Source organism: Haliotis rubra, unplaced genomic scaffold, assembly GCF_003918875.1.
Source record: "Haliotis rubra isolate DU_JTF1 unplaced genomic scaffold, ASM391887v1 Scf524, whole genome shotgun sequence".
Classification (NCBI taxonomy): Eukaryota; Metazoa; Mollusca; class Gastropoda; order Lepetellida; family Haliotidae; genus Haliotis; species Haliotis rubra.
Genome location: NW_025767218.1, coordinates 537,158 through 563,782, shown reverse-complemented (window position 1 = coordinate 563,782; position 26,625 = coordinate 537,158). Strand labels below are relative to the sequence as shown.

The 26,625-nt window shown below is 41.6% G+C and overlaps 1 protein-coding gene across 7 annotated transcripts in view; it reads left to right on the top strand.

The window, feature by feature from the left end:
• The window catches only part of LOC124252789 (monocarboxylate transporter 12-like), a 65,341-nt gene extending 45,685 nt beyond the window's left edge, over positions 1-19,656 (top strand). For 3 of the 7 annotated variants that reach the window (XM_046686448.1, XM_046686446.1, XM_046686450.1), the window contains exons 2-6: positions 12,995-13,224; positions 15,084-15,227; positions 15,697-16,723; positions 18,663-18,713; positions 18,967-19,656. In XM_046686448.1, the coding sequence (XP_046542404.1) occupies positions 16,030-16,723; positions 18,663-18,713; positions 18,967-19,043 (822 nt within the window). In that variant the 5' untranslated portion in view covers positions 12,995-13,224; positions 15,084-15,227; positions 15,697-16,029 and the 3' untranslated portion in view covers positions 19,044-19,656. Of the gene's footprint in view, positions 1-12,124; positions 12,259-12,994; positions 13,225-15,083; positions 15,228-15,696; positions 16,724-18,662; positions 18,714-18,966 lie in introns of those variants that run through there. The other 4 variants (XM_046686451.1, XM_046686452.1, XM_046686449.1 and 1 more) reach the window with 3 other exon arrangements.
• The last annotated feature ends 6,969 nt before the right edge of the window (positions 19,657-26,625 follow it).

Genomic DNA, 26,625 nt, shown 5'->3' with positions numbered 1-26,625 from the left:
GATATTTTAATCGATCTTATAGTCTATTTTCGAAAGTTTTAAAGGAATAATTTTATTCTTCAAACTTGTTTTCATAAATTGTATTTTTGGTTATATTCATTATGTCTTATTCAAGGAGGATGGACCTTTCCTTGAAACTGTCCATTCCGTTGTTGATAATCTGTGATTACCGAATTTGGGTTTTAAAGAAAACCACTTATTGATCCTTCTTAATTTGGTTTGAAATAACATGCATGTTTTAGTAATGTTTCCAATTTTAATTCATTGTGTATGGGGGTTGGAATTAATTGCAATTGGTACTTGGCATCGAGATGGTAGCTCTGACCATTGGACTTCGGACCTAGCAACTGATCTAGGAGAGAGCGCCACAAGTTATGATTTGACTATGTACATGAAACAACGATGGGCGGTTTAAGGGAATACTAGAATAGTACCTAGATGTCATAGCTTCATTTGCGGGTGGGAAACAACTTAAGTAAACCAATGTGTACATTTATTAAATGACTCTCTCTCACTCTTTGCCCATTCTACCTGTTCCACTCTTAATTTGATCAGGTGGATTTAGGGTCATGTAGTGTTTCCCTTCATTTTCAGGAAAGTAGTCAAGATATATAACTGGACTCTGTCCGGGTAGAATCTGTTTTGGATGAACTTGTGTCACTGTTCCGTTTACATCAAAGATTGTGACCTCTGTCATATGATTCCTGATACAACCGTGAAAACTAGGTGATCACCATACGTCCCGTGAGTGAGTGAGTGAGTTAATATGGTTAAACACCCCTTCAGCACTTTTTCAGATATTGAAGACGTTAATTACACAGAGATGTCTCGACTTAGATAAGCAATAGAATAACTGGTTCCATTTATACTAATGTTTGGTACTACGTCAAATAATCACATGAATGTCACAGAATACACAGCGAATGGCAATCTATCTGATTAAATGGTGAATTACGATATAATCTCTTAGGCGTGCTTTGTGATTTTGCAATTCAATTCAGGTATCATTGATCTTGGCATTGGCATGTTTGATGGATTGAACAAGTCATGTTACCCGTTTACATCAATATTACATATTACTTAAATTGCATCAAATACAATAACTTTATTTCATTAAATTTGAGCGATCAGCATCGGGATCCAATCTCAAAGGTCTCTGGTAATACTCGATTTCATTGGCAGCAATATTACCTGTGACTTGATTGAAGGAATGCATCTTGCATGTCCATTATACCTAAAACTGCAAGATGGATTTACCATTTCTAAATCAAAGATACTTGTGTCCAGCGACACATTTATACTTAAACAGTAATTTTCACATTTTGGAGTAATATAATATTTGTAAATACATCATGATAAAAATGGTATTTTCTCTAAAATTCATTCAAAGTGTTTGTGAAACAAATTCAGAAAAAGTCTCTCGTAATGTCTATTGGATGGCTCAAACTTTTTATCAGGATTTGTTGCATTTCATTTAAGTATTTTGAGGTGAGATTAAAAAACACACTGCCAGGAAAATAACTTATGCAATAATTCAATAAAGGAACATGTTTTGCTATTAATTCACCACTAAATAGGGCAAATTTGAAAGCAAAACTGGTCTCTCAGCCAAAACAATGAAAAGAAAATGAAAGAAAATACAAAAACTTCTATCTACCGAATTCCAAGTTGAACCTTGGTCACCGTACCCAATGCGGAGGGTCATTTTCTGTCCCCAACTTTAAAAAACGGCCAAAAGGTAAATCCTCCTAGGACATAATAATTACAACCCATATGACCATTTATGTAAAAATACTATGAAGAATAAAATTATTTCCTTGGATACTGTCGAAAATAGATTATGATATCAAGTATCCCTATGTATATGTATATTACACAATTATCGGCTTTACTTTGATGTTAAACGACCCAAAAGATCAGATATCAGTTAAGTTAGAAATGAGGTTAGTTTGTCAGAAATATTGCAATAGCTTGGTTATTTTGAAACACAATTAAATAAAGTTTCTAAAAAAATCAATTTCAGTCGCCAAAACAATAAACTACAATAAAGCTGTATTTTACAGATTCCGTTAATCTTTTACAAATTGCGTTAAAAATTGTTTTTACATTTTGCGTTAGGTGTTTACATATTGCGTTAAAACCATTTTTTACATTTGGCGTTAATCTTTTACATATTGCGTTATATTTTACGTTTAGCGTTAAGTTTTTACATATTGCGTTAGTTTTTACATATTGTCTTGATTTTCAAAATTCTGCAAAAGTAATTAGATCTATTTGTTGTTAGATTTACAATTATTGTGCGTAGATATATGCTCATAATGTTGATCACTGAATTGTCTGGTCCAGTCTTCATTATTTACAGACCGCCGCCATATAGCTGGAATATTGCTGAGTGCGGCGTTAAACAACAAAACAAACTGCTGATGACGAGTTTAATCTCGAATATCGTGTGATAATATATGAGAACGCAGGACAGGTGTGCCTTCTTTCATATGGTACATGTGTGATGCGCATGCCATCCCACAATTGCTTGATCTGGGCCGTGGACGTGTCATGGTTAGAGATGACAATAACAACTTCTTTGACTGAACAGATGTGACCTGTATCACGACTGGGAATATTTTACAACTAACTTGTAAACGAGACCGTGTGACACTGTAAACCAATTTTGGTATATTGACATGTGGCTGTGTATCTGTTTCAAGTAGGGCGGGCTATCGATATAGATCATGGAAACCGATAATCGTTAACTAACTATCGATCGATTGTCGATAAAAATCGGAGAAGTTTCTTTGACGAAAAATGCAGAAAAGGTCTATTAAATAATATCAACATATTTTATGTAGCTGATGCGTGTTAAAATATCTATACAAAGATTACCAACAAAATAACGTTTTGGAAATCATTTAGAGGCAGCCCATGAATGAAGACGTACGAGTGTATTGTCTGTTTAAATCAAAACTATTTTTCATCACAATAGTTCATGAAAAATATTATCGGTAATACAATTTTCATATCGATAATATTTTTCCCATTGACGATATTTCCGATTATCGATCTTTCTAGCCAGCCCTGGTTTCAAAGCGTGATATTATAAGGCGACAGTACACATATACATCCAAACGCGATACAAAACAAGGATAGACCTTATTTATTGATCACTACGCAACAGATCCAGAATTCGCGCGACAGATAAATGTGTCCCACACTGGGCTTGCATAGTGTTTTTGTTTATTCGTCTAACGGTAGTGGAAAACAAAAAATACACGTGTAACGAGTACTATTTCCAAACCGGAAGTCATGCAATCGTCAAGTTCAGCTGTTCGCGAAGTGGGACTCCAAGTTTTGGGGTATATTTTCAGTTTTCAGGTGTGTTATATTGTCTCCCAAGTGTAACTGTCCATAGGGTTAGGTAGTTTAGCAGCTCATATATCACAAACGCTCGGGTTTGTGGTGCAAGTCGCTTCAAATATGGGTAAGACGATTCCAGTCGTGTGTAGCAATGCCATGACGGCGGTGCGGAAAGTTGTTCTTAAAGTGCCTCTTCCATGTGTGTGCTATTATAGCTCGATCAACCTATAGGCATATAGCTCGTTTGAACTACTATAGCTCGCTCTAACTATTATAGGTCGTTTTGCGGTTTTCCCCGACCTGATATGTATTGTCATTCGTTGTAGCTTGCTCATTGTTTGTTCCATATATTATTGATTATTTTAGACTTGTCTGTGTTCTATTTCTGCTAGTTCAAAAGGGAACTCTTAAACCTTCTATCACGGCAATTTATTAACCATAACAAAATTTGGGGCTCGTCCGGGATAGAATTCATTTGACATTGGAGACCTATTGTGAAATGTCTTTCAAATTTCTGCAATTTTGCAAACAAGTAAATTGTGAAACCAGCAAAATGGTGTTTGAACTTGAGAAGTTTCTGAAATCCCCTATCCCTGAAACAGTCGGTGATTTGCGCAAATCAGATTTATTGCAAATTTCTGCACATTTCAAACTTGAGGCCAAACTTGCTATGAGGAAATTTCAGATTTTGAAATTTGTGTTGAATCACTTTATTGATGACGGAGGTTTTTGGCATGAGGTTTTGGAAATGGTGAAAGAAGAAAATTTTGAGATGAAAAAACTTGAAATCCAACTATAAATTCAAAAGGAAGAAATGGAGTTGAAAAAGTTGGAAATGGAGAATTAAGAAAACTGAAAATTGACAAAGAAATTGAACTGAAAAAGGTTGAAAACCCTTCTCCTCCCTCAAACCATTCCTCTTTTGACATTGCAAGACATGCCAGACTGGTACCCCCTTTTAATGAGAAAGAAGCAGACAAATACTTTCTACATTTTGAAAAAGTTGCTGAAAACCTCAAGTGGCCTAGGGAATCATCGACTATGCTACTGCAAGCTGTTTTGAAGGGTAAAGCTCAGGATGCTTATTCGGCCTTGTCGATACAGCAAATCTCAGACTATGATCTTGTCAAAAAGACACTTTTAAAAGCTTATGAGTTAGTGCCTGAAGCTTATCGTCAGAAATGCTCATAAAAGGGACAATGAGACTTTTGTAGAATTTGCTAGAGAAAAGGAAACCTTGTTTGACAGGTGGTGTGGGTCTAAGGAAGTCACAGATATTGATGGTTTGAGACATTTAGTTTTGATGGACGAATTCAAGCAGAGTGTTCATTCTGATTTCAAGACTTATTTGGATGAACATAAGGTTAATGACTTACATGAGGCAGCGATGATGGCAGATGATTATTGTTTGACTCACAAGAGTTCTTTTAGGTCTCCGGGTTATACCAAGATTTCTGGCCAAAAGGGCTTTTCCCCGGGTAAGACTTTAGGACATGCAGGTTACAGTGGTGTTAGAACAGGTTCAAACTCTTCTGACAAGCAGTCACATTATTTTCAGTCTAAGCCTAAGACATCCAGTGGTTCTGATCCTCTGCATATTGTAAGAAGCCAGGTCATTTGATTTCTGTATGTTACAAACTCCAGTTTAAAAATCAGGCTGCAGGTTCCCCAAATGCTTTTGTGTCTATCGCGCCTAAGCCTTTCTTTCTAGGTGGTTCTGAGGAGAGTTTTCCCTGTGAGAGTAAGTCCCCAGATTCTGTAATTTCGAAGGAGTATTTGCCCGTTGTTTCTAAGGATTCTGTGTCGCTTATGGGACATAAGTCTACCCCACTGCCGGTTATTATCTTGAGGGATACGGGAGCTCTCCAATCTCTGATTTTGAGGATATTTTGCCTTTTTCTGATGAGTCTTCAGCAAACTCGGATGTTTTGCTTCAGGGTATAGGTGGCAATTCTTCTGCTCCTCTCCATTTTGTGAATTTGACTTCAGATCTGATCTGATCTGGTAAGGTGAAAGTTCTTGACTCTCTCCCAGTTCCGGGTGTCGATTTGTTGATCGGTAATGATCTTATAGGGGCGAAAGTTGGTGCTGATCCCTTTGTCACTGTTTCACGGAGAGTTCAGTTAGTACAGAAAAGTTGGAGGATGAATTTCCGGGTATTTTTCCTTCTTGTGCAGTGACTCATTCAATGTCGAAAGGCATTTCTTCCAAGACTTCTTTGCCGAATGATTCCATTAATGATTTGTCAGATACTTTAATGGATCATTCTTTTCATGAGGCAGAGGCTGATGACTTATCTTCAAAGAGTAGTAACTCTTCAGGTCTTCTTGATAAGTCTGATAGTTTGTCAGGTGGTGATCACATTCTTTCAAGAGAACAGCTTATTAGTGTGCAGGTTGAGGATGTTGAGTTAAGTTATGACAGAAAGCCAAAAGTGAGAAATTTCATTCATGGTGAGAAAGTGTGAGTCTTACTTCCCATTCCTGGCCACCACTGAGAGCTAGATATCAAGGTCCATATATTGTTGACAAACAGGTTAGCGACACAGACTATGTTATCCTGACGCCTGGCCATCGTAAGCAAAAGAGATTGTGTCATGTAAACATGATTAAGAAATACCATGACAGGTTAGAAACCGAACAGGTCAATTGTATTGCCACACTCTCTCCAGTTACTGATTGTACTGAAGACAATGGTGAACATGTTGACAATATTGATGAAAGTGCAAGCAATGTGAAGTTTGATGACATTAGTGATAATGTTTCATCAAATTTAAGAAGTTCTGACTTCCTTTATTTAAAAATACTGGTAGACAGGATGGAGTACCCAGGCAGCAAAGACTTTGTAGATTTTGTAATAGTATTGTAAGATAGTAAGATGCGCTTGCATTACGTACAGCATATATGTAGTACAAACTTAATATTGAAATATACTAAGCAGCAAAAGAAACGTCAGTTTGGAATTTTCCTTCGCAGAGACGGACAACTGTAAACTCATTTAATGTTTTGATTGCATATTTTTGACAACATCTCCAACTGTACCTGAGCAGGAACCCAGGAAATGGTCTCAAACACACAACCTGATCTCGGAGATGGTACGGTGTTCTCCGTGTTTTTGATGCAACTCATGCTGCATGTGCTGTTCTCAAAGACCATCCCTATAAAATGCACCCCCAAACCTGGTTGAAACATTCACATTACAACGTCAGCAGGATGCCATTTCTCACGACAGATCAGAGGAACCAGGCGCTAAGAAGACTTGAAGCTGGTCACACTGCACAAGCCGTTGCCAATCACTTCCAGGTCAACGTTCGGACCATCTACAGGCTGCAGCAACATTTCCAGGCCACCAACACCACAAATGATCGCCCCCGTACTGGCAGACCAAGTGTGACCATAAGACGACAAGACCGCCATGTTGTGCGACAGCATGTACAGAATCCCTTCTTGCAGGCATCCGAAACAGCACGCCAGACAGTGGGAACACACGGAAAACCAATCAGTACTGATACAGTATGCCGACGTCTTAACAGCGGGAACCTCCATTGCCGTAGTCCTTACCGTGGACCTATCCTCATCCCTCGTCATCGGCGTGAACGTCTACAGTTTGCCCTATAACACCAAAACTGGCGATACGGGAATGGAGAACTGTTCTCTTCTGCATATCAACTGCAGATGGCAGAACAAGAATATGGCGACGATGTGGCCAGCGTTACTCAGGCCAATGTGTTATGGAGAGAGACTCATGGGGAGGTGCAAGCATCATGGTATGGGGTAGAATAGGCTTGAACCAGAGAGTGGGTCCTGTGGTGTTCCAGAACCTTGGTCTAGGGAGAGGAGGTGGCATCACAGTGGTGCGCTACATCGACCAAGCTCTCAGACCCCACGTCATACCACATTTCGCTCGTCACCGGAACATTTTCCAGCATGATAACGCCGGGGCCCATACTGGCAGAGCTACACGGGACTTTCTTCAGCAGAACTGTGTCAACATTATGCAGTGGCCAGCCCTTAGTCCTGATTTAAACCCAATTGGACATCTTTGGAATGAAATTCAGAGGCCTTTCTCAGTGTGTGATTCCAGGTGCCAGTGGCCTTCATCAATTGATTGGTGCACTCAATGCATAGACGCTGTGCTGCAGTTATTGCCGCTCGTGGTGGTCACACTAGATACTGAAGTCAAAGGTCTGAATGGACTGCAAACGTTCACGTAATGTCTTGTAATTGTGCTGAGTTATTCATTGATGTGTCAAGATACTGTACACCAAACATATTTTTGATCCTCTTATTATGTCCATTTCTGTAATGATTTGATTACAGTTCCTATTAAATTTTGAATTCGTACTGACGTTTGTTTTGCTGCTGAGTATATTATGTTTTTGTACGTGGACCTAAGGCCTTTTGACGAAATAAACTGATTGATACCTATAGCTCTACCTATAGCTATATCCCGTATCTATCTAGCTTCCCCTTAAGTATAACAACTATTAAATTACTGTTTAGCCTGTTTGTATGTATTGCATGTATTCTTATAATCGTCAATCTATATGTCATGTATTGCTGTTTATGATTCGTATTCAATTTGTGGACACAAAACCACTGACTGTAATCGTTCCTCTTCTTATTATTAAGGGTATAATCAAGTTCCCAAACACAGGTCATAAGCTTGATTATAGTTGGTGGACTCGTTCCTCGAAAAAGCACTACATGTCTAGAGGAGCGACGCCTACGAACAGTCATCATCTGTGGAAACTCAGACCAGTCCAAGCAGAGCAAGAACAATCACAAACCAGGCTATCACATAAAGAACTACAACCAGAAGAACAACAAGAACATCTACAAATTCAACAAGAAGAACAAGAACATGTACAACAAATCCAGCACACCCAGTACCACCAACGAAGTAAGAACATGGCCACCACACTTGCCCTGCTGACACTGCCAGAATTTCATGGCCAGGAGCAAGCCTGTGCCACAACCTGGCTCAGTAGATTTGACCAGTGGGCTAAATGACACGGATAATGACCAGAAAAAGTGAGCTGCATTTATGTTGTCTATGAAGGATGGCTCACACATGTGGCGGACAAAGTTAGAAGCAGGCCAAAAGACACATTTCAGCATTTATCTCCCGCCTTCGAAATTAAGTATATTACAAGCAGGAAGTTAAATGCATCCAATGTGCACCCTGGGCAAAAGAAGGACAAAAGTATAGAAGACTACTGAGAGCCAATTCTTACTTTCAACACATTAATATGGATGAAACTTATGCAGTAACCCTTATCATAGACGGACTCCAGCCTAACATCAAAGAGATAGTGACCTTCATACACGCTGCCGTCAGTGCCATGTCTACTAAGGATCAACAAATGGGCAGCCTCGTGAATGTCTTGAAAGTGACAAACCACCAAACCAAAACAAGACCAACTGACAACGGCCAGGCATGAACAGTACAGACGACCCTTCAGACCTCATCCTCTTCCAATGCCAGGGTATCAAAGTCAAAGCTACCAACAATCCCGGAGCCAGCAGAGTACCAGAGCAGACTGCATATTCAGTACCACCATCACGTACGTGAAGAAACAACTATAAGTCTTATCGACAGCAACAATTTTAGTCACAACATATGCAGGATTGCTGTCAGGACTTTCCCCGCCAGTACCAGCCAAGACGTCAGATCGAGACACCTCAACAGTACAGGGGCATAAGAGCTGCATACTCACATTCGCCATGTTAGCACTGTGTTGAGAACTGTATTGGATTTAATTGGCAGGTTTTTCTTAAGTACATGTATGTCTAAATTGCAACATGGTCAACAGCCATTCAACTAGAATGTGTAGGATGGCCCAAAAAGCTCATCCAATTACGCCCTATGTCGTGTCAAATAGAAATCCCCATAACCCTTTCCACCTCGGCAATATTTCATCCATATAGTGACGAGAAATGTTTTGCATACACTAATGCTAAATAATCAGTCATCGAAGGACTGTAAAATAACTAGACTACCGCAGATTGTGTCTAAAACTAGCATGTAAATCTAAAACTATTTGACGAAGACAATACAATATAAAGAAAGGCTATAGGTCGCCAACAACTGAAGGTTGATCACCATACTAGGGACCATGGGGACTTACAGTGCTTTTGGTACCTGCATGGACCCTAGCTGGATTTACACCATCCCTTCAACCGCTGGTGACAGTAGTAAAATTTACCTGAAATTTGAAATAAGAAAAATACTACGTTTCAAAAATTGGTAAGCTTAAATCTACTTTGAAAGTTTTGGGACTTACGTGCCCCACCATAAGTTTAAAATAAAACCCTGAATTTACTTTGCAATTGATCATGATATTCTGGGGGTAGCGGATGTTCGGGTTTTAATCAAATTTTCTTATGATGCAACTGTAAAATCATTTGACTGTTTAACAAATTATTGTTCCAGATGTACCCGGCATGGCCATAACTGTTTTGGGGAGTGTACCCTCACGTTTAGCACATTTAAGTCATATGAAACATTTATATCGTTATTTCATGTCAAATACATATATCACTTTAATACCCGTATGATGGAACATAACCAGTGTTATATATATCATATGTGCACATATCGCTTTTGTCTTGCAACCATTGTTTCTGTATTTCGTCGTCTGTGACGTCATTAAACATTTGAACGTGACGTCAATGAAGAGGCTCGCCACACTTCCTTACCGTGTTTTACTGCACAAATGTACATGAATAAAATGGATAATAAAGAAATTATTACACTCGAGAAAGTGTGTCATATGGCTCATACAAAACTCGTGCAAAATTTACAAAAATTCACACTCGTTTCGCACAGGTCGTATGACACACTTGCTCGTGTAAAATAATCTCTATATGCTCTCCGTATGCCTTTGTAAAGCTAAAACATGATATCAATTCAATGCAATGAGCCGATAAAGTCTGGGGTAACAAATACTCAGCCTGGTGAGGAAATCTGAAAGGTCACTGAAAAAATGGTTCTCCGCGCCATATCTTACAAACTTCCGCATGTGACTGACGTGAATGATCCAATCTGACAAAGTAGGATTAAAAAACGGCATAAGTTAAAATTAAAATCCTCATTTAACTTTGGAATTGACTATGATATTATGGGATGGCAGATGTCGGTGCTTGGATTATGTGTATGGAAACATACATCATTTCCTTTAAGCAATCATATCTGCTGGCACCCGTCATAAACACATGCTAAGTCTAGTCATTTGTTCACCTGAAATAATTCGGGAACGTATGGTATAAGGCAAAATAGGGAATTGCATCGGATATCATTTTTGCCACTGGTGCATCCAATTTGGAAATTTCCTCCACATGTCTACCATAAAACTTCTTGAAAGCTAAACTGAGGCCTTGAATGTTGTAACCTTGCTCAAACAACCTCTGAGCGAGAGTGGCACGGCGCTCTTTGAAATCCTTAAAAAAGTACACTCGATTGTACCTCACAAGTTGTGAAAAGTAAACAACAAAGGCTGGAGCTGTTGGAATATTGTTCGACATGAAAGGGAAGTTGACTATTGAAAAGTTGAAATCATCCCTTTTATCATACAGCTTTGTGGAGATTTTTTGTCACTTTGAACCTTTTTGAATATAGCTAAATATGAGACAGTTGAGGCGGTCTCACTTGTCTCCTTAATTTCAAGTTCAGGTTAGTAAATCAGTGGAAGGCAATTGGCCATTTGATAGTTATTGGACGATATTAAATCTTCGATGTACCGGAAGCTTAAGTTAAACTTCTTGATAAATTACCTTGTTTTGAGTTAGCCAACCCAAGCAGAAATTCTGATTCATATGCATAAAGAGACAGATCCGCAAGGAGGGGAGCACAATCGGTGCCCATGGGGATGCCTATTTCTTGGCGAAATGGTTTATCCTCAAATTTCACAAAGATGTTATCAATCAGAAAGTCCAGCATTTCAAGTATTGTTTTCTCGGTACACTTCAAATGACGTTTGTTTCCATTTCATGACAAATTGTCCTGAACCTCTGAAGATAGATATGCAGGTATATCTTTATTCACCACGTTTGTTTACAAAAGCTCCATGAATCGAGGGATGAAGCTTTTCCTTGAGTTTGTTATGTGGGATAGTGGTATACGATGTTGAAAAGTCAAATGTTTTAACTCTGACAGAACTCGGTCCGTTTCTGAGATTCTAAAAATATACGCAAATCCTTTGAGTTTTGGGGAATCTACATGGTATTAATTCCTCTTGTCTCAAAAAATGTTCTGTGAATATCGAGAAGTTCCTTCCTTGATAGTATTAAGGATTATGGTTAATCTCTGAGACTGGGATTTGGTGGTACATTTGCTGTAACCAGCAATAAATCTCTCCTTGTACGGATTTTTTATGTAGTTTTGGAATCCAGTAAGAAAGAGGAATGGACATGTCCTCAGCTTTTAGAGTCAAGTCAAACGTTGATAGCACCGTTGAATGGTTTAGGCAGATTTCTTCCTCAGTTAACATACTGGTCTTATATGTGGTATTATTTGACATGTCACGTATACCAACTCTTGGATCAAACAATTTATGCAATGATGTTCACATATAATGGTTATGATATCTGTGGCCTTGTCAGTGGGAAAAACTACAAACGTTTCATGCGGACAGAATGGGTTTATTCCAATTCTACCAATGACCAATTTTATCATCCCATACGTTTAGCATTATTTAGTCATATCAAAGACTTATGTCACTATACTCCCTGTAAGGCTTAGATAAGTTAAACCTCCTATCTATTTACTGCAGTGCGTCGATGAAGTCTGGTTTAAGAAATACTCAACCAAGGAATCTTGAAATGTCTGTGGATCTCCACGCCACATGTTACCAATTACATCATTACGTCACTGATGTGGATGCTGCGCGCTAACCAGCAATCGCTGGTAATATTAATGCAGTTATATTACCGAACCATTTAAATAAACGCTAATTTCTGTCGGATTGGTATTAATTTAGTTACCTATGACCGAACATTTGGGAGATTATGGAAGAAAGTAAACTGTAAATCTTTCAAGTACGATTCAAGGGTATTTAAACATGTGCCATCAATGAATGACCTGCCACAAAAAATGTAAATTTGGAGGCCAAATGATACGTACATTTCAAACGTTGGTCACATGGGCCTCGGATGATTTCCTATCATGGTTAAATTTGGGAAATACTGTTCCTTCGTGTGAAAAAAATGTTTGTATTCATGGGCGACTGTTTCATGTTACACTGGATAGCTGTCTGTCGCTTTCAAAAGTAGCCTGCTTGATGTAAGTGGGGTGATTCCCATTGGGCGTCTGAGAAGCTGCTTCAGAACTTGATCCAGTCGTTATTTTAGAGTAAGTTCGTCTTCCTAAGTACACGATCTGATGCCTGGAATATTGCTGAGTGTGGCGTTAAAACAACAAACAAACAACTCATTTCTATGAGTGCTTGCTGTAATATGTTCAATGCTTAATGTATTAATATCAGTTACTATCCATTAAGGATGCACAATGTGTTTTCTTTATAGGGGAATATGTATTGTAAATTCAAATAAATTTATATATAACTCATCAATATGAATTCGTCAGTTTGGTATTATCAAGCTAACACATTCTATGCCGTGGTTTTTCTTTGTGTGACTTGCAGCGCTAATAGTCAAGGAGGTACTATTGTCATGGATACCGACCAAGACAGGGACATTGACCGTGGATATGCCTGGGTCGTTTTGTTTGCTGCCACATTTTCCAACTTCATCACAGGGATGTTGGTATACTCTCCTGGTGTGTTCAACACCGCCATCTTGGAGGAGGTAGAACATGATCTGTCACGGACTTCTTGGATTGGCTCAACTTTGGTGGGAACAATCACAATGTTAGGTAGGCGTTCTGTACGAGAACATTGGTCGGAACAATCACAGTCCCAGGTGGTAGGTGTTCTGTACGAGGACTTTGGTCGGAATAATCACAGTCCCAGGTGGTAGGTGTTCTGTACGAGAACATTGGTCGGAACAATCACAGTCCCAGGTGGTAGGTGTTCTGTACGAGAACATTGGTCGGAACAATCACAGTCCCAGGTGGTAGGTGTTCTGTACGAGGACTTTGGTCGGAACAATCACAGTCCCAGGTGGTAGGTGTTATGTACGAGAACATTGGTCGGAACAATCACAGTCCCAGGTGGTAGGTGTTCTGTACGAGAACATTGGTCGGAACAATCACAGTCCCAGGTGGTAGGTGTTCTGTACGAGAACATTGGTCGGAACAATCACAGTCCCAGGTGGTAGGTGTTCTGTACGAGGACTTTGGTCGGAACAATCACAGTCCCAGGTGGTAGGTGTTATGTACGAGAACATTGGTCGGAACAATCACAGTCCCAGGTGGTAGGTGTTCTGTACGAGGACTTTGGTCGGAATAATCACAGTCCCAGGTGGTAGGTGTTCTGTACGAGAACATTGGTCGGAACAATCACAGTCCCAGGTGGTAGGTGTTCTGTACGAGAACATTGGTCGGAACAATCACAGTCCCAGGTGGTAGGTGTTCTGTACGAGAACATTGGTCGGAACAATCACAGTCCCAGGTGGTAGGTGTTCTGTACGAACAACATTGGTCGGAACAATCACAGTCCCAGGTGGTAGGTGTTCTGTACGAGAACATTGGTCGGAACAATCACAGTCCCAGGTGGTAGGTGTTCTGGTAATACGAGAACATTGGTCGGAACAATCACAGTCCCAGGTGGTAGGTGTTCTGTACGAGAACATTGGTCGGAACAATCACAGTCCCAGGTGGTAGGTGTTCTGTACGAGAACATTGGTCGGAATAATCACAGTCCCAGGTGGACGTTGTGTTCTGTACGAGGACTTTGGTCGGAATAATCACAGTCCCAGGTGGTAGGTGTTATGTACGAGAACATTGGTCGGAACAATCACAGTCCCAGGTGGTAGGTGTTCTGTACGAGGACTTTGGTCGGAATAATCACAGTCCCAGGTGGTAGGTGTTCTGTACGAGAACATTGGTCGGAACAATCACAGTCCCAGGTGGTAGGTGTTCTGTACGAGAACATTGGTCGGAACAATCACAGTCCCAGGTGGTAGGTGTTCTGTACGAGGACTTTGGTCGGAACAATCACAGTCCCAGGTGGTAGGTGTTATGTACGAGAACATTGGTCGGAACAATCACAGTCCCAGGTGGTAGGTGTTATGTACGAGAACATTGGTCGGAACAATCACAGTCCCAGGTGGTAGGTGTTCTGTACGAGGACTTTGGTCGGAACAATCACAGTCCCAGGTGGTAGGTGTTATGTACGACAACATTGGTCGGAACAATCACAGTCCCAGGTGGTAGGTGTTCTGTACGAGAACATTGGTCGGAACAATCACAATCCCAGGTGGTAGGTGTTCTGTACGAGAACATTGGTCGGAAAAATCACAATCCCAGGTGGTAGGTGTTCTGTACGAGGACTTTGGTAAAATTACACTTCTGTTTATTTAGCCCAAACGAGTATAACGGATTGGTTTTATTTTGCATTGAAGACGTCATCTATGATAAAGAATCTAAGTACTCTTACGTTTGTGTAGAGAACACGTGTATTACCGTAGTTGACTGTCTAAGTACTCTTACGTTTGTGTAGAGAACACGTGTATTACCGTGGTTGAATGTCTAGGTACTCTTACGTGTGTGTATTTTGCATATTTTGATTGATTATTGATTACTTCCCCCCAAATTGACCGTTATTTCATCAGGTCCAGTAGCTGGAGTTTTCACAAACAGATTTGGCTGCAAGGTGGCTACATGTACCGGAGGAATGTTGGTTCTAATTGGGATGAGTGCAGCTTCCTTTATAAAGAGTGTTAATGGTCTACTGCTCACGAATGGCATCCTGACAGGTAATATCAGACGTTGTAAAATTATAAAGTGAGCGTGAGTGAGTTAAAATCTATAGTCACTTTGGCAATGTTTCAGCCATATCGTGACTGAAAAGGATCATATTTAAATAATTTATGATGTTATATCTTAAAGTCTGTCTGCGAAGGACAGTAAAAGAACTAAAATATCACAGTTAGAGATTTAAAACTAGCATGTGACTTAAAAGTATACATTATTTAGGACATTACAATATCCAAACATACCATATTTAGTATTAATACATTATTCAAGCACAAGTTATCAAAAGGAGACAGAATGAGATGGATATTATGAGGAGACAATTCGTAATATGTAGATGTTGAGATATCCAAATTAGTGATTGACTGATTGGATCAGGTTTAACGCACAGTGGTACTTAACTTCAAAATACATTCAACCTTCTCCATATTTTTGGGTGTATTTTTGTTGCTGTTGTTGTTTTTTATCCAGGCCTGGGAGCTTGTCTGGCAGTAAATGCAGCGGGTACCATACCTGGGTATTATTTTAAAAAACGTCTCCCCATTTCATTTGGAGTGTCCACAGCCGGAACCGCCATGGGTTTGTTTGCTGGTGGCCCTTTAGTTGCAATATTACTACAAACCTATTCTCTCAGTGGTGCGTTTCTCATATTTGGTGGCATTGCGAGTAACTTCTGTGTGGCAGGATCTCTGATGAGACCACGACGAGAAGCAGCATTGGAAGCAACTATCACAGAACAACCACGATTACCAGTCAGATCCGCTCTTTATTGAAGGTAACAAAGTTCAGGATGAATCGAATACGATGAGGGAACATTATGAAAATGTGGAGGATGACTTTGATGACCAAAATTTGCATGACAAGATTCAGATTGAGGTAACCGAAAACAAACCTGGGACCTGCGAGGAAACTAAATATTCCAGAAGTAAGTTTGTGACCGAAGGAAGTGAAAACATTAAAACGGATTCAGGAATTTTACATTCCGAAACTCGTAATTCAAACTTGCCAAGATGTTTGAATTATTTGAGAAGAAACTTGTTTCTAATAACAGCGAATGGATTTCTTTTCTACAACATCAGTCTTCTGTTCATGGGTCTGGGTGAAAATGCTATCCTCTTCCATCTACCTAATTACGCTCACTCAAAGAAGACCCCTCGCCTTCAGTCAGCGAATCTGTTTACTGCAATGGGTATATGTAGTCTGTTGTCGAGATTAATCACCGGTATCATATCCAACGACAAAGAGATAAGCATCACCTTGCTCCATGTCAGCTTATTGGGAATAGCAGGAATCCTGACCCTGTTGTTCCCACTGTTCTCACATACATATCCTCTCCAGATGTTGTTCAGTGCGCTGTATGGCTTGTATGGGGGAGGCCTTCATAGCATCCTGAGCCCAATGACTGTGGAATGTGTAGGGGTGTCTCATCTAGCTGTTGGATACGGGATGACTCATTTCGCCATAGGAATTGGATATATTCTTGGCCCGCCACTCGCAAGTAAGATGTATTAATGTAATCTTGCATTCAGGTTTAGGATGCTGAATGTTTGCTCTTTGGGGTATTGGATAATCATTAAACGTACAGTGCATATCACTACGTTTAAGATACGTGTAGTTATAAGTCCGAAATCTGTGGTTTAGTTTCGATCATGAGGATGGTTCGAGGCCTTTAGGTCGAGAACAAGCTTCAGATGCGAAACTAATCGACGAAATAAGGAGTTTCTGCAACTGAACAGGACGTCAACGTTTGTTCTCTTGGGGAAACATGTTGGAGAGGTATACTAGTGTACAATACACTCAATATACTTTCTTTATCGTCTATAAATATATAATTATTAAAGGTCACATGCAACCAAAAAATCAAACATAATTAAAACACAATTATCACTTCTTCATGACATATAATATGCATTGCTGATTATGAAAAAACATATAAACAAAATTATAAGCGTATAATCACAAATCAAAAGTGCAATATTTTGTACTTGGGTTTACCTCCCTCGAAACGAAGCAGCCGGGATACCGAACCAAGTCAGAGCGGGTGGGTGTGCACTCAAGTGTAACGGCTGGTTCATTAGCTGATGCCGCCTTCACGGGTCATTGTGTGTGTGTATATATAGAAAGTTGGGTTTTGTAAATACATGCTCATTTTTTGTGTATAACATTTTGCAATCAACAGACATCATAACATGTCATGTGTTCAAGTATCACACCTGCCTGTCTGTGTAATTACATAATGTGACAGAGACCGAACTCGGGCCATAAATCAATGCGTTTTATTTATGGTGTATAGCCTGATTGGCGTTAAGTTCAAATTGCATGTGGTCAGTGATCGCAGTTGTGTATTGAATATTGTCATTAGCAGACAGGCAGGCAGACACACTGGTGTCAATAAAACAAGACATTGAGTTTTGTCTGTGACAGCGACATATCTAAATCACAGTTAGAAATTGTGTCAACGATAAATAATGACATTGCTTTTAAGTATCGAACTGAGAAAGTGACTCGGTAAGAAGAACGTGTGGTGAAATAGACAAATGAAATTATATAAACAGTTTATTTACTGTCATAACATATAAAAAGCTCGCGCCTGTGAGATATCAACAAAACATTATGAAACTAGCTCACACCAAAGCCTTCACCGAGTATTCACCAGACAGCCCGCTTCCAAGTTGCGCGAACCTATTTCACTGCGCACGTGCTATGAGCGCAGCCAGCTGTTGAAACCCGTATTCCCCAGAAAAGTCTGGGGAAAATTAGTGAAACGTTTGAACTCCGATTTCGCGCGTTTTTTTTCATCGCGTTATTTTTCAACTTTATAAGTTGAATTTGCATTTTTGACGCTTTTTTTCGGTAAGTCCATACCGAAAGGTATCAGAATCTGCAAAGTTGTGTTTTACGTTGCATGTGACCTTTAACTGATATAATTATTTACTAAACCTAAATGGAATCGAAATATCCATAAATTTTCATTACAGTATATCTACAAGCAAAGCTAACAGTAGATGTATATGCGTCAGCTTGAACACTGACAGCTACATGGCAGGTTATAGTGACGTAAGATTCGTTTAGTTTAGTTTCGATCATGATTATGGTCGAGGCCGTTAGGTCGAGAACAGGCTTCAGATGCGAAATTAATCGACGAAATGAGGACTTTCTACAACGGATCACGTATTCAACGTTATATTCTCTTGCGGGAACATGCAGGGTTTTAATGACACCTGGGTATGTGTGTTTAAATCTAAGTGTCTTCCTGGGTACTGCGTGGTGGGGCATCCTAATGGGTAAAGACCTGGGTTCCATTCAACACATCGGTGTGAAGCCCCCCTTCCCCGATCTACTGATGTTAGGGGAAAATAGTATTTATTTGATAAGATAATAGAAACGCAACATACATTCCAATGGATCATGAACAAGTATTTTTCCTTCCTTTTAAGGTATGATCTATGAAAGCAGTAAGGACTACGACCACACTTATTTCTTTGGAGGTGAGACGTCAGACAGGTTACTGCAGAAACAAAAATCTAGAAACTTAAACCATCTAATGTTGGTTCATACGATTTAGTTCTGTATTGTGTGAATCACATTTACGCTGGATAATTGTATTGCTAGTGAAAATGGCCATACAAGTGGTACCAACAGCATATAGATGCTCCATTTAACATGTATATTTCATTTTACATGCTCCATTTAACATGTATATTTCATTATCAGTTATAACGGAATATTTACTTTGTACAGGCGGATGTCTAATGGCAGCTTCAGTGTGTGCAGCAGCTGTTCCCGTATACCGGAGGTCACATGGATATTACTATTAGCTGGTTGGTTTGTTATCTTACGCCGCACTCCAGGTGCCCGTTTCACAAAGCTCACGTAGCGCTACGACTATCGCAAGTCAATGTTACAGTGTATGAAGTATGAATGCTACGAGAAAAGTTACGAGATCTTAGAGTTACGAGCTCGAGAGCTTTGTGAAACGGGCCCCTGTAACATAGACTTACGACAGTCGTAGTGCTACGATAGCTTTGTGAAACGGGTCCCAGCTAAATGGCGAGGGTAAGATATTACTGCTAAGTGAATGCGACTAGTCTCGTCCAACTACCGTCAAATTGTTGACAGTTTCTATCCCTAATGTGTAATTTGCAATAGCAAGACACACAGATATAGTAGTCTCTATTTCCGGTTTTTAGCGAGTGTGTGAGTGAGTGAATATTGCTTAAGCAAAGATCGGCGAGAAATGTCTTTTGCTATAAAGAATATTAGTGAGTGAGTGAGTGAGTTTAGTTTTACGCCGCTTTTAGCAATATTCCAGCAATATCACGACGGAAAGAATATTAAACACAATGAATGTGATGTTCAAAATCACTAAAATCTCGGTGAAATGTCACATTCAAATGTAAAATGACTGCTGAAATAAACATCTATATATTTCTCATGGAGTTTGATTTCTTTTTAATATGCTAAAATTATAGTTAGGACCTAAAGTAGGGACATCGTACAAAATCAACACATTCCAGCAATATATGCGTGCTGCAACTTGGCCTGTAGCAGGGTATGCATGCTGGTGGATCCTTTTTTAAAACGAATGCGTTGAGCTGGTCCAGTAAGGGGATCCTGTCAAATGTTGGGTTTAATGGAATCTCGTCACGCTGACGACCCGGGTTCGAATCCCCATATGGGCACAATGTGTGAAGCCCATTTATGGTGTCCCCCGCTGTGATATTGCTGGAATATTGCTAAAAAGCGGCGTAAAACCCAACTCACTCACTCACTTTAATGGAATCAAGCTTATGTGGCATGTATCATTCCAGCTCTGTTGCCACTGATCTGTTACATGTTGTCGGGCCGAATGTTTAGTATGCCTTGGTTATCTAGTGTGTCTGGACTTGCCGGAATGAACAAGAATGTTTTATTATCGTTCACACCATCTGTTGTCTAAATTGTGTTGTATTTTTGTGTTGTTTTGTATTTTGTATTTACTTCTGACTGCAACACTGCGCTTGAAATGGTGGTATCTGAGTTGCAAGTTAGTCTCAACGAGGAAGTATGACTTGCCTGTAAAGCAGGCTAGACTGCTCTATGACATTGGACTAAACATTCTAGTCTGGATCAGATAATACAACGACTGACATCATGAGCAACTGGAATACACTGACCTGCCTCAACCAAGTCAGCGTGCCTTGCCACCCGATCCCGTTAGTCCCCTCTCAGGACAAACACGGGTTACTAAAGACCAGTTCTAACCCGAACCTTGCGGTTATCTGTGAGTTTAGTGTGAACAGTATGTGGGACGTGTTACATTTCCCATTTGGTCATGTCACGTTAATGTCTGAAAGCATAGCATGATATGAATTTTACAAACATGCGGTTGCGAATCAAGTTCGCTTGTTGTTAAACACCGTTATAGTCCAGCTGTATGACGGCGGTCTGTAAATAACAGAACCTGGACCAGACAAGCTAGTGGTTGATGTGATGAACACGATTTGTGCAATTGGGATACGATGACATGCATCAACCATGTCAGTAAACCTCGATATAGCATCATGACTTGCTAGATTTGAAAGTATAACCTAAAGGCAATAACCTAAAGCAACACTTGGCTTTTCTCAAATATTGTCCAGATATTTGACTTTCTGAATATCAAGTTAACTTCCCTTGTTAACTGACCAGATTTTCCTCCACTGAGCCCCACTGTACAAAGGCCTATGTGAAATCACTTTCAGTGGCATAATTTATGAAGGATCGACAGATCAATATTTCGAAACATTTTGTCCGATAACCTACACGGAATGATCTGACATTTATTATTGAATCAGCTGAAGTGTATTTTAGCTAAGTTCAGAAAATATGATTACACAATGCCTCTATTCAGAAAATACACTTTTTTTAGCACATGTGACTGAGAGCTTGGGTGATCATGTGTGAAAAATGTAATCTCGAAATCCTGTCTGCATGAATGGACCTTTGGGAGCTGAAATGCTTTTTGTGCATGTTTGTGAATATGAAAGTATGGTGTATAGTGGAGCGGTAAGTCGAAACTTGACGCAAAATGAACAAGGACTGATGTGAACCAGTTGGACACAGAGGGGGGTGTGGGTGTGTAGATATATGCATTTGTGTCTCATTCAAAGTAAGTGTCGAGCTAACCTCACAAGCTTAAATTATTTTATTTCACGGACACTTTAGAATGCACTAAAATTACATTCTGTCTTGAACTGCCTACCTTCAATTCATTTTGCTCACAAAGTAATTTTTGCTATAACACGGTATGTCAAGATACAAGGTTCGCTATTCACGTCAATAATATGTCATGGTTAGCGGTCATAAACTCATAATAATGATAAACTTTTGGCCGAGTATAAAACTCGCTTAAAGGAAATCTGGAGCTCAGAGCTATATGATCGAAACAAGGTCAAAGCCACCAATACTTTTACTGTGCCAGTCCTTTCCTATTCCTTTGGAGTAGTTGATTGGACTAAACAAGACATCCAGAGTCTTGACCGCCTGACCAGAAGGATCCTGTCTGATAATAGAGCTCACCACCCTCGGTCCTCTCTCAATCGATTATATATGCCAATCACTTCGGGAGATCGGGGTTTGATTAATGTGGAGGCTCTTCATGATAGAATTTTATTGTGTACTTTTGCACATATTTATTTATTGGATGATCCTCTGGTGGTGCATGTCAAGACTCATGATAAAAGCAAGGAATTCCACAGATATTTTAAGCGTGCCAAGGTTGTTGGACAGAACCTGAATTTTTCCTTTTTTTATTTTTAAATTTCAATGTTTTTAGTAGTATATATAATGATAGTCCGGGATCAAGTCCAACAAAAGCCTCTGCAAAGCTTTACTTCACAAAAAAAGCTTTTGTCAAGCCCTTAGATCTCGCCACCATTGTATCTACTACTTTTGAACCCCCAGTTAACTCCCCGGCTCCACGTGGCACTATTGTGCAGCTATGACCTCGAACCTGATCACGTGGCACTATGTGTTGTGAAACAGTTTAATGTTTCGCACCCCTTGTTCTATGTACTTTTTTTTCTCCTCTTCGCCGATAGCAGACTTACGAGACTTGAGCCGGATTTCTTGTTTCATCTTACGGTACTTGTCGAGTTCAGAGAGGATTGAACGAGATTCCTCCTCTGAGATCTTACTGTCAGTGAATGCTGTAGAAATACGCTCACTTACCGTGTTCAGCTTTGCTTCAGCCAGAATCCTGATCTCGTCGTGTTTCAATGCCTTCCGGTGCAGTCTGCGTGACACAAACTTAAACACCAATCCAGCCAACCCTGACACCCCAGCTGTTATTTCAATGCCTAGCACTGCGGTTGCGGCTATGATGGTGGCCAACAACCCCACACCTACTGCCCCTAACCCCATACTGGTAGCCATAAGGGCAGTATCAACACCATCCACGACTTTGAAAGCTCTATGGTACTTCTTATACAATGCTGCCCGTGTGTCGCGGTCTTGTTCTAGTTGGCGTTTTATGTCGCATAACTGGCTCAAGCGGAACCCGTCTACGGTTTCCAGGGGCTTCGCTACTTCTCTGCGACTGGGTACAGACCCATACTGTGCATATAATATATTCTAAAAATATCTTTAAAATGTGCGTTATTTACTTTTTGCTCAGTGTATTTGAAGCTTACAAGTCTTAGACCCTTGTACAGGGAAATAGGGGAGAGGTAAATAGGTAACTGTGCGTTCACATGAACCCTATCGAGGGAGCCTTCTAAGGAGTGTATTGAGGGCACTATAGAACCCGTTGAGGGGTCCGGTTGTATGACGATACGGCAATGTTTGCCCGCGCTTGTCACCCTGGGTAAAGTTGCTGTTCTACAGGATCACCCCCCATGAAGAAGACTTCTATGGCGAGTGTGGAGCCTGGTTTCACCTTCATAAGGTCCAATTGGGAATTGGGGACGTCAAACTTTAACTCATCCTCCAAGCCTGAAGTAACTAAGATCCCCCATTAGTTGAGCCCTTATAGCATACTTCGGAACGAAAGCCCCGAACAAGATACCATTGTTCCTAATTTCGGAGATATGCCTATCTTTGTCAAACGAGATATAAAGTTTGGTGAGGGTCATGTTGAGCAACCATTTGGGTTCTATAAAGTGGTCTGGCAGACGCCGCCGCATGTACACGCCGTTTCTTAAGTGTAGGACGTACTAGGTGTCTTCCTCGCCGGGCTGATCGAAACCCTCTATGCCTCCTAGACCCCCGAGTGTGATTTTGGGTAGATGATCGGCCATTGCTGCTCGACTATAAACGTTGTCTTTCAAGTGTAGGACGTACAAGGTGTCTTCCTCGCCAGGCTGATCGAATCCCTCCGTGTCCCCTAGATCGTTAAGTGTGGCGTTGGGGTGATGATTGGACATTGATATATTACTATTACGAGATAGTTTCCAATTGTTTTTCTGATAATTTCTCAGGGGCGCACTTCAACCCCATGAAGTGTATGTTGTTGGGTAGGAAGATCTTGGTGAGTGATATTGTGTCTTCCACGGACACGATGACCCCCTGCAGACTGGTGTGGGAGTCAGCACCCACCCGTACGTAAACAGTGCAAACCTGATACTGGTGCCGTTTCACCCACCTGAGTTTGACCCCCTTCACGATTTCGACTCCCGGTTTACTCGACAGTATGTGGGCTGCCATACTGGCGGCTGGGCTGATGACTACGCTACGCCTCTGAGCCGGGACGTAAGCCACGAGCAGGGTTCCGTTGTTCACGACTTTGTTTAGGTAGTTGTCTTTGTTCTCCATGAACACGTAGGGGGAGCCGAGCCTAATATTGAGAAACCAGTCGACTTTAGCGGGTAACAACACCCACTTATCATCGTCGGTGAGGACGGGCGTCTATGGCTTGTTTCGGGCGACGGTAGTGCTCTCAACATCTAAGTCGAACAGTTTGCCCCCGAACGATGGGTATACTATCCATTTATCATCACCGGTGCTGACTAGGGCGTACCGAGTGTTGACGACCGCTCTTGAGGTATCTACTATATCACCTAGGGTTCCACCGGAGGGGACTTCAACGCGTTTGTAAATGTTGTTTTTCTGTTGCAAGGCGTATAATTTACCATCTTCTCCGGGGTCGTCGAATCCGCGTGTGTCCCCGAGGTCGGAGATCCCCGTATTGATGCATTTTTTCAACCTCATCCCGGGGCCTTGTGCGCTAGTCATTTTATGTGCAGCATTATGCTGAGGTACCCTAGATTCACAGGGTTATGATTTATATCTAACACCGATATTATCAGCTCAGGGATGTTGCCCCGGGTTAACCTCTTATACTGCCGCGGTGAAAACGACTCGGTTCTACCGTCGTTGTATTTCTCCGTTTTCACCGGTACGGCTCTCAGTATCGTGGAAGGGGGCCCCCTTGAATGTTGTCCGTTGTGCTTAGCTGGCCGAGATGAATGCACAGCTCTCGGTACAGTACTAGGTTGGGTAACTTCGTGCCTGTGACGGTAGTTGTGGGTTTTATCTCGTCCGGCAGCATACCGAGTGTCCTCGCCAATGGTCGGCCGAGCCTCAAGGAGTTTCTTCCGTTGTTGATTAACACCACTGTGCCGTTTGAGTCGTTCATCTTGAGTTCGGCTCCCAAGGGTTTGAAGACCTCGTCGCTTAGCGAGCACACGCTGTAGTAACCGCCAGTTATCTGGTTGCGGGCGCCACTGACGAACAGCTTGTTGTTGTTGACGTTGATGTTAGTCCATCGTGGTAGGTAGGTGATGTCACAGAGTGCGACTTCGAGTTGACCCGACGATTTATCGATCGCGTGCATCAGCTGAACGGCCTCGCCGCTCGTTATTCCTGGAAGTGTTATGTACATGTTAGAGTATATATACTCATTATATAATACTTTTAAAATGTACTCCCCGGGAGTGTTTTACCCTAAACTGGACATAGATTTCCCCCACATGAAGATTGTGGTCGCTGCTGGGATGTATTTCGACGCCCAGTTTATAGATGTGTTCGACCGGTATAAGCTTTCGGTGACTAACGTCAAGGCAGTCCACGCTTGGTTCAACAACCCGATGCAGTTCTGGCAGAATCAACTCAACTTCGCCGTGTGGTGCGCTACAACGGGGTGTGGTGTGGCATTGACCGACACTTGGCGTGGACCGCTGAGTCAGTCTGTGTTCATGTTTCACGTGTACTACCAGGTCAGGCGTATCCTTAAAGAGATCAGCGCCCCGCTCCCACAGGACAAGGCGTGGGACGCAGTAAACAGCCAGTACGATAGACGGGCCTACGAACGTATTTGCAACGAATTCGAACTAAACCCGAAGACGGATTGGCATTTGCCGGGGCCGAACCACGGGTTGGGTATTCCATATAATGGGGGGCGACCCGTGAAAGAAGTCAGTGATGTTTTACTGAAACGAGATGTACTACGCCAGGACTTTGCTTTGTCGAGTAATGAATGGCGGGATGACCGTATGAACTTTAAAGGTGGTGTTGCTTTCACCGTCCAGAAAGTGGAGCAGTCAACCGCAGACGGTTGGAAAATGTTCATGCTGGACGCGTCGAAAGAATTACTCGTGCGTGACGGTGTCACCAGATTGAACGACTCGATTCGAACGTACGTGAGGGTGCTGTTGGGCGCGCAGACGCGCAGTTCGTTGTTAACGTTGAGGATGCTATCAATGGTCCAGTTGATCTCCCGAGTGCCATCAAACGCTACCAAGACGTGTTGGAATACGCCTGGTCGAAAGTCGACTACGTCTTCGACGTGGGACTGTACACGGCTCCGAGCGATATGCAACTGAGAGTAAAAAGTGGTGGGCTACAACAACGAAATAGTCATAGCCACGGCAGACCAAAAGTTGGGTGTCAACCCCGATGTTAACACCCCGCACGTCCCACCACCCACGACCGGTGAAACGGGTATAGTCGTACCATCCCCGGAGCCTAGGGTTCAACCAACACCCCACAGCCCCAGCCCCCACAATCCAATCAGCAGCACATCGACCGTAAAAAAGCCTTGGTGGTTGGCGGGGTCGCGGCCGGTTTGGGACTCTTTTGGTAAAAAATTCCTTAGCCGCTACGTACACCAGACCCGCAACGGCGACGATGGCTGCCCACAGGTTTTGGCCGAGCCACGTGGTAGTTTTAGCCAGAGCGTTCAGCAGCCACGAGACGATGCTACCCAGTATGCCGGGAAGGGCTTCGGCGGCCTTACCAGCCAGTTTAGCCAGGGCCTCCCCGAAGGATTTCAGGTGTTTTTTTATCCAGTCTCTGACGCCACCACCACTTGGGGGTGTTGGTGCTGGTGTACCACTGCCGCCGACAGGCGTCAATGACACCACCAGGGTTGATATGATGAAGCCCAATGCAGTCAGAATGCTGGCGATGGTGATCCCTTGCTCTCGGAAGAGGATTCGGATC